Raw genomic sequence first — 15522 nt, 5'->3', positions numbered from 1 at the left:
CTGATCAAGACCTCGAAGCGCTCTGGAAAGCTAAACACAGATCGTGACCTATATCAAGTTATTTTCTCAGTGAGGCGTCACATGGAAGTACAGTGCAGAGTGAGCAGCCTGGTGGGGAGCACTTGGGCAGAGACTGGTTTGATCGGGGAGGAAGTTAAAGAAATATATTTATATATAATTATATATCATTTCATTGTTACCTTGGCCCGTCAAGCTTCGACCTCCAGCTGACAGGAGCTGACCCACAGTCAGTAATATTGTCGATACCTTTGACTTCTGGACTCAAAGGAAATTGGGAGTGAATAAATTGGTTAGAGTGACTTGCAATAAATATGATGTCTAACACTTCTTTACTTCCATTTGTTATTCTGAGTATACCAGTGTGTACACACTGAATATTGCAGAGCACTATAATTATCTGAACAGTGCGCTCATACTGTTCAAGAAGTTGAGTGTGTGCACTTCTCTCGCTAAAATTTGACCGTCTTGGTTAGGTAGCAGAGGGAGAGGGGTCATCGTTATTTTAAAACTTGTGAAAATAGCATCAGCAGAATGAGGACACATTGTTAGAGCCAATGTTGGCATAATTTACATTTCCATGGGGCAAACCTAAGAGAGGAAATGTCAAGTGAGAAAAACAGCTAGTATCAAATGTTGTGACCATAATTTTCACTGAGGGCACAATGGATGTGTTTGATTTGAGAGACGCTCTCTCGAAAAACATGCACTACTTCAGTAAGTACGTTGTCTACACTGGGTACTACATATAAGTACAACAACAGAAACATGTGAGGACTTTAGCACAGGAGTGATACAAACAATGCAATGCCATGCAATCTGTTGTAGTGATTTATTAAGAATGTGCAATTATTTTAGTGGTAGAGTTTACTTTTTTCAATCACTCACACGTGGAACTTATCTTTATAACAACCTGCTGAATTCATATTTATGTGTTCATGGATAAATGGGACGTCGCTTCTTCTGCAGCAATGAAGTTAAAACACAGCGTTGCATCATAATCTGCGAGGAGGAAATTCTCTCCGTGCTGCAGGAGTGTGTGTCTGCTCATCTCTGTCACTCGTCACACAAACTGTATTTAATTATTAATCAATGGTGTCGGATCATGAATCCGGATCGTTTCGGCTACTTTAACCCTGGTGTCCTGGTTGACGTAACGTCTCCTGTTGTGTGTAGCAAAGGAAATCAAATTCAAATTTTTTCAATTTGTTTAATTACGTGTAACGTAAATTCTGGAGCAAATAAAAAAAAAAACACAAAGTAAACTTGAAGTCCTGTACGTCTCCTAATTACTTCTGATTGTCGTCCGTGTTTATTGTTAACATGTAAATTGTGAGCAGGTCAGCAGGAGTGTGGTGAGGGGAAAGGGTACAAGGACCACCGCTGCTAAATTAATGTAGTAGAACGATTAATATGAACGTTGTCACTGTGATTACACAATGCATAAGCTGTATATTGAAATATTCCATCATATTTCCATTATCATGTTGTATTTTTATTGGGATTATTTTGCTGGTTTTGATTTATAGCCTCGCCATTAGTCTGAATGTTCTATTATAATTTAAACTATTTCTACTTACAATTTAAGGTTAAATAAAATAATATTTGTAGAAAACATTAATTTGAAAATCAAGTATTCAGTTTTATTCACAAACTGGCCACACTATTTTCCATAAACCAGTCTCTGTGCCATAAACCAGCCATGAAAACCTTATTCCCACCATAATGGTCATTACACCATCTGTGATATGAATGTGATAGGTGCTGGTAAGATAAGTGCTTATAGGATTCTACCATGTGAGCCAACAACAGATATGTGTTTGCACTGGGCTCATACAAACACCCCCACTTATCTGCATATGTCGTAATGGTGCAGACGGCCCTCACATTGTGTTGCATCACCCCTGTTGTCCACAGACAACACGGCGGTAATGATGTCACATTATCACCCCGCTGAGCCATAATACCACATGACACATGTCTGCCGTTAGTGAGAATTCTTCTTATGGCTGCCACACTTTATTTTAATTTGACGAGGCTGTAATCTCCATCTACTAAAGGACTTTCAACAGCTTGAGCCTAATCAAAGAGTTTCTCTCCCCTCTTTGTGTCTGTGGATAAGGAAATTCAATTAGCTTAATTGGCCTGGATATTATGCTCTGTAATGTGGTGTCGACAAACTTCACAGGGCACTTTGGAAGCACCCCGCTAATGAGAGCAATAACTTTAATCCAAATGTTTTACCTCGACATTCCAGATGATTCTAAATTGAAATCCAGGTAATTAGCTGAAACAACCCACGAGGAGATGGATGGCTTGGCCCTTCTTGACGCCCGCTAATGGCAAAGTATAAATGAGGTGTTGCATTTCCCCTTGTTCCACGTGTGACACATGACAGAACGAAAATAGAAAAATCCACTTTTAACTCCGGCAAGATGAAAGCCTGTCGTGTTTTTATAGCTGCACAAAAGGTGGATTTGAAAAAAAAAAAAAAGAAAGAAATTGTGATCTCATTTGAATGAGGGAAATTTCAGCCCTGAAACCACAGCTCTTCACTCTGAGCTCCCTTTCATTTTCACAAAACTAAAAAGGGCATTTTACAAGCAGCAGAGACAACTGGGGATGTGATTTCAGATCAATCCTCTATCATAGGCTGCAGCATGCTTTGCTGGTTTGGTTAATGAACAGGGAGCCGGCTCTTCCGTCCACTGGTTTCCATGAAATGCTGGATATTTAACCTCAGCTGCCTCAGTAAACATTATGACTTATAAATTAAAGTGCAAACTTTCTTCTAGTATGAATTTCTTCTTTTGAAATAACAGTCAAATCCATGAGAATGAGGGAGGGAAAAAAAAGACGTCACACTCACTGGTAACACAATAAAACTGTATTACATTTGTGCTTAAAATTATTACAATTACAGTATTTACAAGCGTTGTCCTAAAAATAAACATCTCATGCTGGATGACACATAAAAAGAAATCATTGTACAATAGCAAGCAAAAATGAATATTTCTTTTATGTACACCCATAATTTACAAATTAGAGAAGGATCTTTTCTTTACCAGCTAAGAAATGTTGCTGAGCGCCGTATCACACATTCAGATGCTGATATTTAATATTAGAAACATGAACATTGTTGAACGTTTGAAAGGGATGTGACTCCTCTGCAGCAGGGGGGGGCAATCACGACTGAGATGACTGACCTGTTGTAGAGTGCAGGTGACTGAACCCAGAGCCATCCTCAACATAAGCCAGTGATTGAGAAAACATCGACTGGATTTCCGTACCAGCAAGTCAAACAATGCAAAATCTCGGACAACTGGTGAAGCATCGAACGTTTATCAAATAAATAGTGTACAAAAAAGTAACCAACCCGCCCTCCAACCCACACCGATCCCTTCACCCCCCGACGGACGCTACGACATCCTGCCTCCATGACCAATGCGAAAGCGAGGTTTCAATAAATAGAAAGACTGTTTCCGGCAGAAAAAGAAATTGCACCTTCTTCCACCGCAGGAGAAGAGAGCCTGGAGTCACAGTCCAACCCACTGCTGAAAGGAGCTCTGACGGAATGCATTTTAGGAATGGAACCGACTCTCGTCACCTCATGAAAGATCTCACACAGCCGGGTGTTTGTCTACAGGCATAAAGTCTGGTCCATAACGTTTAGAGCTGCTATAAATGTATTCTTTTATTTCGTTCTTAAACAAGCTGAAGACACAACGTTTCACACACTGTAGCTAGGAACATACTGAGCTTCATATTTACACATCCAGCAGACAGAGAGCAACTTTAGCATCTCAATGGAGACAACAGCCAATCTTTACTCTCACTTTAGCTCCGCTTTGGTCTCCACCTACTCCCGTGATAAATATCTGCTCCGCTTCGGTCACCTGCTAGTTGCTGCTGACTCAGTGTGACTTGTGTGTGGTGGTGGGAAGGCAGGAGGATACAAGCTCAGAGCCGAATGGTGGATAATGATGTTCACATTAGAATTAGCAAATGTATCCATGTTTTCCGATGTTGCCGGTTTTGACCTGTGAAAGGTCATTCCATTGACATTCAGACTTTCTAATCACACATTTATTGTTATCTCTGGAGATGTGCGACCATAAAGTCACACCTACATGACACGAGTCATCATGGGTCGACAGTACAATGACTCGGTTGTTTAAGGGGAACAGCTTTGGAATCTTGAGGGTTCTGAAACGACTATATGGACCAGACCAAGCCTTGTGAGACTGCACTGCAGAGAAGTGCTCATCCTGAAGAGGGATCCACACACACACACACACATACACACACATACATACAGACACACACATTGCAACAAATCACTCATCCCAAGGCGTTAGTTTTGCCGCTCTTCAGTTTACATTCAGCATGTTTTTTAATCCGATATCAATACAGTAAAAAGGTCTTCATCGCAAAATTACATTGATTGACAATACCTCAGTGTGTTTTAAGATTCAAGTATAAGTTGTTGGACTGTGCAGTCATGTGGGACGCTGTCTGTCCTTGTCAGATAAAACGAGACAAGTCTGGTTTGGGTGGGTTCACTTTTTTTTCTTCCAACAACTGGGAAACACCAGTTGGTTAGAAATTGCTCTGGGGCCAGTGTTAGTTGGCCTGAATGGAAGAGGCAGCATCCGTCAGTCACAAACAAAGAAATGGACAAACTGTTGTTTCATAGTTGTAGTATGTTGTATGCTTCCAGGGCCTTTCTCTGCCACGCCGGCGTCTCTATGGCTATTTTGTACAGCAGAATGTGTCCCCTCCAAGGGAGGCTTTCTTAGTTATGTACATGTGGGGGACAGAAGATGGACAGGAGGCTATAGTGCTTTTTGTTGTGTGATTGCAAGCTCTCCGTCAGTCTCTCTCTTTCTCCCACTCCTCCTCTTCCTCCTCCTCTTCCTCCGTGCCGGCCTACGAGGGTCAGCGTACCTGGGGAGCGTAGCCCTCCTTCATCAGCCCCTCCTCGTAGTCTGTCTGGCACAGGATCATGTTGTTCTTCAGGAAAAACTTGTCTCCCACACAAAACCTGCACCACACAAAGAGAAAGAAGAGGAGGGGTGGGGGTTTACATAAGCATCAAAGCGAGAATCTGATCATTAGTTCTGAGCTGTAGGCTAACAGGCCCAGCCGGCTGCAGCGATAGCTCTCTGACTACAGTGCTAAATCTCTACCTTAGCTACCGTACCCCCCCCCACACCCCACACACACACACACGCTTGGGCTTCAGCGGGGGCCATGTGCAGACAAGGAGTTCTCCTTTAGGAAACAGTCAACTCAATTACCACGGGGGAAATGCAGGGCTTGGGGGGGTGGTTGTTAGTCTGAGTGGAGGGGTGGGGGCTCTGGTGTATACGAATAGAATTATCGGTGTTTCAGGCCAGGGCTCCTTTCTACCTGCAGCTACTACAGAAACCCCCACCGACCACGGCAATCCTATACTGGTCCAGCCATGTGGAGTGGGGGGGTGAAGCACAGTTACGCTTGACCTTTCAGCACAGCACCAAGCGGAGATTATGTTGAACACGTAAAGAGCGGTAACTCTCACTGTATTGTCCTGAGGGCTGCTTATCTCCCTCAGTGTGCAGGTTGGACAAGGTCGGGAAGCAGCGGGGCCGGTGTTTACCAGGGGGGAGGTGGAGCTGGGGTGGGGGGTGGGGGTGGCGCTGGGGGCGCGGGGCAGCGAGAGTGAGCTCGGCCCCCGTTTGACTTCCCTGGATGTCAAGACGGCCGAGTTCAGTGCTGGGAGCTGCGCCGACGCAGCCCAGGTACCTGAAGAGCTGTGTAGCATTTACTCGGGGCTGCAGGGCAGATTGAGAGCATGATTTGTTCCATCCAACTGGGACCAATTAGCAGGATTCAGATCCACCATAGGTACTGGCACGAAAAATGTGTGAAACTGGTTTTGGTTCCTGAAATAAAGCCAATTGTTCAGAGAACGAGGTGGCTTTTATTTTTGAAAGATGCAGTCTCAAATATATATTTTCAATTCATGGACGTATGTAATGTGGATAAACATAACTCCAAGCTGATTTTAGGGATGCCCATCCAACCTCCCTATTACTGTTGGAAATGATTGAAGTGGCCCTTTTATTCAGCTCTCTGGAAGCTTTGTCCCAGGAAACCGAAAAGCGTTCTATTAAGAAAACCTTTTAAACCTATATTTGTTAAAATTTGACTGATTTAATGCTTGGAATGGGAGCGCTATTTTTTTTCCCTACCCGAATTACGCAAAAACCTGCTTCTACCCTACGTCTGATTGGCTCACCCTGATAGTCTTATTCTAAACCTAACCAATCATCAAACCTTAACTAACCCGACCAACCAATCTTTGTTTTCCACTTTGGGTGGAAAAGAAGCGTGTGGAGCCAAAAAAATTACTTGTAAAGGACGATGGCGTAACTAACAGGTTACTTTTCTCTAAAACCTGAATTATCTTAAAACAGTTAAATTTTTAATAGGATGATCTCACGAATCAGCAACTCAACAGCTTTAAACGTATTGGCAGAGTGGGCTGTTTGACAAAGTGATTATACATGAGGTGAAGGTGTGTTTCACGAGAGGGTTTCATTCCCTCCAGTAAAAATGCCGTGCTCTCTCTCTCCCAGTATCTGTCAGTGTATGTCTTTATTGACACTGGGCCGACTCCCACTTTAGCTTTATCTTATTTATTTATTTTTAACACCGTCTCTTCCATCGCTGTCATCTGCGCCCATTTCACACAGCCAAATGGTTTCTGCTCGGTGAAATGTCAACAGCATATGTGACATATGCGCACCAATTATGATGTGGATATTACACTGGGCCCATCACAGGCATGTCTAATAAAAGACCTTGTGATGCCCTCATGTTCCCACTTTCTTAAAAAACATCTGCCGGGCACATCTTGTGTAGAGTTCTCTGGTAAAGTATGTTGATGTATTGGTTTGCTGCAACTAGAGATCTAAAATCCTTCTATTAGTTTTATGTTGCTCAGTGCTGATATAAACAATAAGAAAACATTTTTACTGGGTTAGATTCAGCGTTATTAACGTGCAAAACCTGCAACAAAACCTGAGTCACTCTGGTTTGAGAAGCTGTTTATCAAATTTCACCTTCAGTCCAGCTTTTAGAGTTATATGCTTCCTATATAAATAGAAATGTTCAGACCAAAAAAGGGCATGGGCTGAGCCTAGCATTTGCACAGGAAATCAAATAACCAGACCAAATGTAATTAAAAAGGTTCCTCTACCCAGTCATTTCAGAGTTTTTATCTTATTTTAGATCCGCTCCACATTTTCTGTATTAGGATTTATACAGAATAGTTCTGCAAATGTAACACAACACATATACACTGATGAGGACTGTGTGGTGCTGTAAAAAGCTTATTTTGTCGAATACACAATGTCTCATATGTCCCATGTGTGTGTGACTCAGTTTGTGGTGGCAGGCTTTTCACCCCCCCTTCTTCCACCCTGCCGATGGAAGCAAATACAGTACAGAGAGCTTTGCCCTTTAGACTCTTCATGTTATTTGGATGTTGTGTACTAGTTTATTTGAAGCATGTTTTGAAAATCTCTAACCGATGTGCAATTAGGTTGAAACCTGAAGAAGGTCAAGGCCATGACATCATATTTCACACTCATCGTTTCAATGTTTTCCTCGTGCCATGGAGGTTTTGTTCGTCTGTCTGCCTGATAGCAGTATTTTGCAAAAAGGTAAAAGATAGATTACCTTGGTAACTTGCTGGAAAGATGTTGTCTGGGTATGAAAAGAACCCATGAAATTCTGTTGCGGATACACAAACAATTTTTCTCTCTGTTTTACATTGTGAGCTAGAGCTTTTGCAACTTTTCCATTGAAGAGAAGATGGATCTCGATAAAAAAGGTTGACGTGTTTAGGGGACTGATTTATGAGTGTATGGAATTTGGTGCAGATCCAAGTAAAAATGTGGATCTAATGAAGTTGAATAAGGTTTCATAAGGGGACTGTAGGGCCTTGGTGGAGGTGTGAAATCTTCTGAGAGTTTTGTTTAGTCGGATACAGATTTTTCCTATATTACATGACACATCAAAACAAAAGCTTTACATATTAGCCGATTCTGAGCTTGTTCTCTCACTATCGGTGTTATACATCACATGATTAAGGGGAAACTACCCTTCTTTCCAGTCACGAGGGTGTACCACCTTTGTGTGAATATACTATATAACTGCGCCCAGTGTAAAAAAAAGTCTCCATAGTCAACTAGGAAATTTGTTTTCAATGTAAAAGCTGTATTTGGTGAAAATACACCCTTTTCCTTAGTGGGTTACAGATCAGAGATTTCTGGATTGCAACACGAGGGGGCACATTTCCACTAAGCCCCAGTAATACACTCAATGTACATGTACCAACACGGGGCTGAACGCTGGTAAATGTCCCCTCCAGTGAACTGACAAGCCTCTGTTTCCCACATGTGTTTGCACGTGTTTTAAATCCACCATGGTGGTTGTAAAGACACAGCGAATCTGAGGACTCATGTAAAGCTCAGCTCTAAACGGTCGAAAAGTTGTCTAATGTTTTGTTGTATCGATACCACACTCTCCTTTTGGGGGTTACAGGTCTCCCTTAACACCACATCTGTTATCACAAGTATCGAATATAATGATGTGCCATCATATCACGGTTTCTAACTTTAAAGGCATTCGGTTTCTGCTGGAGCTATCTTCCCCGGCACCTGGGCTGCCTTCACTTTCCTCCCTCCATCTTCCTTCCTTTACTTAGAGGTGACTGTGACTAATGAGTCTTTGGAGACCTATTGTTGTAGGAGGAAGAGAAAGAATGGCTTCCACGGGCACACACTTAAAAGATGTATTGCGATGCCAGCCATTTGCCTCGGGGGCTCGTGTTAACGAGAGTATTCACTTTCCACTCAAATGAAGAAACAGGCAGGGTTGTCAAAGGGAGGAAATGGTCTCAACTGCACCAAATCTAATTCCTGTTAGGATGCATACAGGTTCAGAAACACTTGGTCCTATGACACTGATGCTTAATTGTGACGGTGTGTTGTAAATCTTCCGCGGCAGATTGCTGCTGGGCAACCAGCGGCGGCACAAGGACAAGTCGAAGATGAGTTTTTCTTTGGGGAATGTAACGCGGAGAATACAATTTCACATTTGGAACGGAGGAGATCGACATTATTTATTTATCTAGTCTCCATCTTCGGTGATAAAAGTCTGCTGCCGCTGTTGTGTTTAAGAACACGGCTGGTTCTGTCCCCATCTGAGAAGTTCTGCACTGGTGGATGTGGGTTTAATGAAGCCATAGTGTTAGACCCATGCAGTTGATGAGCATATTCTACAGACGCACATTTGGGAGAGGGTTCAGGGACTAGTACACAGCCACAGTAATTTGAGATACGCGTGACATTTTGGAAAATAGATTTAAGGCACAAAAATATGGTGCATGTAGAACCCACTCTTTAGCAGTTGCACTTATCTAAAGAAGAGGTGGTTTCCTTCCCAATAGAAACTGAAAGATTCATCAGAAATGCCCTCTGTATAGACATTAGGCAATAGGCAGATCTTGAGGGCAACAAACACATGTGGGTCTGGTATTCACCACAAGAGTTTCGCTATCTGGAGTGAACCAAATTTGGTGCGACAAGGCTATTCCATTTCAAACGTTCCTGCAAATATAACCCATTAAAAAGGCAGCCCCTTGGAATCCATAACTCAAATAGACACTAACAACATGTGCACAGCTTGTCAACTCTTTATGATGAGTATTGTCTGAAAAAATGGAGGCCTTGAAGGACGTGGCCCCCAATTCCTTATATATGAACAGGCTCCACCGGTGTAGAGATTTTGACATTTATTTTACTTATACATTTTGTCATTGTTACATGAGATTTAGACTTTTCTCCACAGTGCAGGGCTGTGTAGTTGGATTGTGTTCTGTAGTCTGCTGGCTGCACAGGCTCCGAGACCTCACCACCAATCATACACAAAGTGACAACTGTGTCCCTTATTGCCTATTAGGCCCCTGTCTAACAAGCCTAACTCATGACATACAAGGCACCAGTGGTTGAGCTTAGCTGTGCTGAATCCAATTGGTGTCAGTTTCCCCTTCCCGAGCTCCAGCGGGGAGCCTCCTCCCTATATCAGCACTGACCTTCCCCCTGCACTGTCACCCATCCTGCTCCGCTCTGCTCCGCACTACTCTAACCTTCCTCCAGCCTCCCCTAGACTGTGGCCTCCAGCTCATCAGGGGGAAATTGGGCCAGCACTGGTTAGATGATGAGGCTGGACGACAGCCCCATCGATTAGCTGTCCCCCAGGGCTGATCTGTGGCTAACTGCTTGCTGGATGGAGTCTCATATCACTTTCCTTATTCCCAACACCCCCCACCCTCAGTAGCACCTTCCCCGCTCCTTAGAACCAGCTCCCCGCCCGTTTGGCTCCCAGACCAAGGCGGTGCTTCCTTTCCTCAGCTCAGGTAGGGAAAATAACAGGTCTGAGTGGTGGGAAGGTCACGGCGATAGATTTATGTCCAGTTTAAGAGAGTAAGGCCACAGTGGGTGCAGACATGAGCAATCAGAGCCAATGTAGGATCCTATATTTTCACTGATGGACCAGGGACAGGAGCTATTCACTGCCCTCAGCTTGATACCATTTCAAAGTCATGCACAGAGTGGAGAAGGAGGTGTGGGGGGGGGGGGGGGGGGAAAGGCTGTTGCTCTCTGGCAGATACACAAGTAAGATAAGTGGTCGGGCTCATCCATTTATCTCATTCTCAAGTCTTCCGTCGTGGCGAGCAAGAGACTGGGGACAATTTGATGGCGGTGATGACAAAGAACGAGAAAGCGGTCGCGGGTCGTGATGGCACTGACATGTCCACCCTCGGCTAATTAGTCTGTCATTTAAGCAAGGCCCCCGTAATAAGAGCAGCACTAGGCACTGACCATTAGAGTCCTGCAGCGAGTCCCTGATGAAATCTGAATAATCCCTCGCTCTGGGTCCCTTGTCCTTGCTCAATGGGCTACAGTAGTGTAGACATACCCGTAAAGCTATCCAAAGCTGCATTAATGCATGAGCGAGTATATATGTGCGGGTGTGTGTGTGGCGGGGGTGGCTGTGTGTTCATACTTGATTGTAGCAATTCCACCTTCAAACGCCAACACAGGCCGCGGCTGACCTGCAGGAGCAGCGGATAATTACACGGCGTGACCCCCGGTGACCCCATGATTGCCTGCTCTGTTTATCAGATTTCACATTTTATGACAACGTTCCGCAGAGAAATCTCTGGGCCATTTGTGAGATGGATTAGATTGCTTTATCAAGAGGGCCCGTGGGGCCGGAGGGGAAGGGGGGGCAGGGGCTGTCAGGTTTTCATGTTTGTTTGAGGCTGGGAAACAAGAAGGGGACGGCAGGGGGGAGGGGGGGCGCAGAGCCGGCATAGATGAACAAGGCAGTAGATCGGCATGCCAGACAAAGATCAGAAGTCCCTTTCCTGTACGGCTGCAACAAGATGTTGAGAAACTATTCAGGGACTCTTAAGTGGGATCAGATCTACTAATAGATCGCCCGCTGAGGCTGAGAAAGTCTGCAAAGGTCACTCTGTTAATCAGGATGAAAATATGGAGTCACCCACTTGCGGAGGACTAGTTTTCTTTTGAAATTATAATGTCGTCACTAAGAAAGCGAACTAGTCTGAACATCTTTAATATTTTCCTCTGAACGTATATTCCTGCACAGCTCTATCAATGTACAGAATCAAAATGAAAAACAAAGGTCAGAGGCGGGGAGCAGCCTCAATTAAAGCCAGTGCCACATGATAAATCTGGTGCCGGGTCCCGGTGAAATTGTGATGGGCATCTGAACGGTGCTCGCGAAGCCACAGCGGACCGCGTGGAACACACCGACGTCGATTTTATTCAACAGTTCAGCAGCTGCCCTAATGTAAAAAGAAAGATTTGCTCGCGCTTAAATGGGTTTTAATGTGCGGGGAGCAGAGTTGGCCAGCCTGGGCCTGGCTGATGAAGATTAGCTGACTTCTTCCATTAGGGGAGGCTGTCTGGTGCAGCCGGCTGAAGTGGCAAGACAATAACCGAGTGCTAATTGTGCGTAACCAGGTCCTTTGCCGTGAGCATGCACAATGGGTGTGTGTGGGTGCTTGTGTCTGTGCGTCTGCGACAAAGTCGAATTTGGGGGGAAAAAGATGAGAGAAAAACAGGAGCCAGACCAACACTTAACCTCCCTGACGTTCCCCTGTAAGGTTTTCTGATGGATAGTATTTCATCTGACCTTCAAGAAAAAGCACTTTGATAACATTCTGGTTTGCTCATTAGCTCCAGGAATGTCCCCAGAGTGGGTTCGCAGTGGTTCCATTAAAGTAACGTGACGAAAATGTCTGGGAACATGGATCCTGTGAGGCCTTTTCAGAACCTGGGAGATGGAGAATGGTTTCGGAGGGTCGTGGCTTCTTTGAGCCGTGATGGCAAAAATCACAATATTTTTATGAATATTTACAGAACTAAAGATACAGAAACTGGGAGGCAGTGGGACTCAGCCAGGTGGATGAGGGAGACCTTTTGCAAGGTAAACATTAAGTAAAATAGGGTTTTAACTCTTAGTATAGTGTTTTTAAATCTGATCTGAATAGTTCTTCCACCATTGCATGCACTGTACTTCTCAAAGGGACCAATGAAGAATTGTGTCAGTGTTTTGTTGTTGTTCTAAATCTTGGGGCTCTCATGTTAGCTCAGGTGCATTTAAAACTAAACTCTACTGGTTTAGAAGATATTTTCATTTCAAAACACTACAATGAACTAAGGACGCAGCACTGTTTTATACCAAATAATTAATATTATAAGCACTGAGACCAGATGTGTTGCAGGGCTGTTGTGTTGGATTGTAATAGGTAGTATCAGCGTACATAATAAACTCATTGTGGGGCTGCCATAGAAGTTCAGTCAAGGTGACACTGAGTTTCTTTCAGAAGTATTTTCCTATGACGAAGCTGAGTGCCTCCAGACTGCTCCCTCTCTGGTGCTGTGGTCAGGAAACACTGTCCTGAAGTCTCTGTCCACATCCTGATGCACTCAGAGCCCTGAGTAATGAAGACTTATGGGAAGCATATGTATGGCCGTGTAACTGCACCTGTAGCTCGAGGCTGACACTGTACAGTAGTAGTGCAGGATCATAATCACTGCGCCGGGCGCGGCAGGCGTCCTTAAGGCCTCGGAGGTGTCCGCTTGGACACCGGTTAGAGTGATAAATTCCGGCTGTGGGATATTGCTTTAACTACGAGGAGCACTTGGGATTTCACCGCGCCGCAATCTAGAGTCCCACACCAGCCGTCTGCCTGCACGCGGGTACGAGAGAGGAGCAGGGGTGTGGTCCGATCGCTCACCTCTGATTGCAGAGCTGGCATGCGAAGCAGTCCAGGTGGTAGACGTTCTCCTTGGCCCTCATGACCATCTCGAAGGCTGGAATGAGCTTGCTGCAGGCCGCGCAGTTCCCCGTTACACCAAACAACCTGAGAGACACGCACAGAGAAAAAAGACGGATGATGTTAGTCATCCCAGTACACAGCAGTACGTGGGAATCCTTCTTAGATTAAACTCACATGTGTTTTCATTTTAAAATGACATTTTAAAACAAAAAAAATCTCAATCATGTTGAGCATTTTAGCTGCATATCAGAAATAATCTCTGTCCATTCTAACACACCTGAAAACAGACAGATCAACTGACCACATGCAGAGGTCATGCGTTTGTCAGTGCAAACAGGAAGCAGATTGTCTAGTCTGCTGTTGGGTGCTTAGTTGCACAAATTACCACGAGGCCTTCACTGTTTGTATTGAGTCGAGACTCTTCTGTCTCTGTTTTAGGGGCTTGAACACTAAAGAGTATGTTCTATGTTTCGTATTGAACCTTGTTATAATAATAATTATTATTATATAGCACATTTAAAAAAAAGCCACTACAACGTGTTTCACAAAGTGTTTCACAAAGTAGACGTGTAAAAACGACATCAAAGACTACAACAAAATAATAAATAATGATAAAGTACAAAATCTAAAATGAAGGACAACAAATACAAGGAAATGATAAATGTTCAAGTAAAAGCCATTTATTTAAAGTACGTTTTGAGAGATGATTTAAATTCTTGGTTGATTTAAGATGGTTTAGGTCTGGAGTTCCTCGAGTAAAATAATCCAAAGGGTTAGAGGCTTTGAAGAGGGTGAGATTAACCCTGACCCATTTATAAGGTTTTGGGCTGGATGGAGCATGTTTGTGTTACTGTCTCAGCAGAGCACATTGGAACTTTTGAACAACGTTGACTCCACCCACCACTGCACCCCTTTACATGCACCCACCAGGAGAGGAGGAGTGCAGCTGCTGCTTCTGCGGCTCCTTGGTGCCTCGGAGAGGGCGAGTGGCAGCTGTCATAGAGATTGTGACAGGCACGCTAACGGGCTCTGCAGACACGCGTAGGGCCTCTGAATCAGTTTTCAAAAATAGGTTAGACAGAGCCGGGCTACAGGAGCACACTATAAAAAAAAAATCGCAGTGGGCCTCAGCTTGTACCATAGAAATAGATGGGACATGGCTGGCACTACTGCCCAGGGAGGACCCTATTATTTCCTCGCCTGCTCCAGAGACATTAATGTGAGTATTCATTAGGGATTCAGGGCTGTTACTACACAGGGACCCAGACCAGGCCAGCAAGGGAAGGAAATATCTGATAACGAAATCATATAACAAAATAACCTATTAGGCAGACTTCTTGAGGCACTTTTAGCCGTCGTTGTTAAAATGATAAAACGCCATGCCACTCTCAGAGTCTGTAAGAGATCGCGATCTGATAAATGATCTCAGGGCTCGGGATATGCAGGGTTGTTTATTAACCTTCAGAAAGCATGTTTCCCAGAGGCTAAGGAAGCAGATAGATTGTGCCCTCATAAATACCTCCAGAATTAAGGACCACTGTCAACACACCTTGAGACAATGAGGGATATCTCTTGGAACATGGTAGGTGGGTGGAAGCACAGAGGGCCAATTAGATGGATTAGTGCTGACTTAATTAAAAGAATTATGCCTTTTCCTTTGAGCAATCTAAATTTAGATACATTTGTGCTACTGCTTGTCCTTTCTCTTCTTCCGCACAAATGTGCACTGCCTGGAGCGCCTCACATGAAATAAATGAAATGATGATTTCTCTCCTTTCAAAGCTGAGTAATTGATCTAAAAAAAATCTCTTTGGAAAAAAAAAAAGAACAAGAAATGTGAGATTTAGTGCAAGATAATGAGTGTCTGAGGACAACAGCGTCACTTTGTGCAGCAGCTCGGGACAAAGAGTTGTTACACGGCCACCTCTCGCCGCGCGGGGGCCGAGTGTCCTTGTCTTCCCGTAACCTGAATCATTTTCAGATAGCATACACTCAAGGCCCTGGATTATAAATGATGGAGGGCATTTGTGTAAAAAAGCAACGTTTTAAGCTCTCTGCCTGTCAGCTCGAATCAA

The 15522-nt window shown here is 44.1% G+C and overlaps 1 protein-coding gene across 2 annotated transcripts in view; it reads right to left on the bottom strand.

The window, feature by feature from the left end:
• Positions 1 to 2890: 2890 nt before the first annotated feature.
• The window catches only part of lmo3 (LIM domain only 3), a 47278-nt gene continuing 34646 nt past the window's right edge, over positions 2891 to 15522 (bottom strand). For both annotated transcript variants that reach the window (XM_053414936.1, XM_053414935.1), the window contains exons 3-4: positions 13406 to 13531; positions 2891 to 5062 (exon numbers count right to left, since the gene is read on the bottom strand). In XM_053414936.1, the coding sequence (XP_053270911.1) occupies positions 4957 to 5062; positions 13406 to 13531 (232 nt within the window). In that variant the 3' untranslated portion in view covers positions 2891 to 4956. The remainder of the gene's footprint in view (positions 5063 to 13405; positions 13532 to 15522) is intronic.

This window comes from Pleuronectes platessa, chromosome 22, assembly GCF_947347685.1.
Source record: "Pleuronectes platessa chromosome 22, fPlePla1.1, whole genome shotgun sequence".
In the NCBI taxonomy this organism is placed as follows: domain Eukaryota; kingdom Metazoa; phylum Chordata; class Actinopteri; order Pleuronectiformes; family Pleuronectidae; genus Pleuronectes; species Pleuronectes platessa.
The sequence above is the reverse complement of the archived record's forward strand: the minus strand, read 5'-3'. Positions and strand labels throughout refer to the sequence as shown.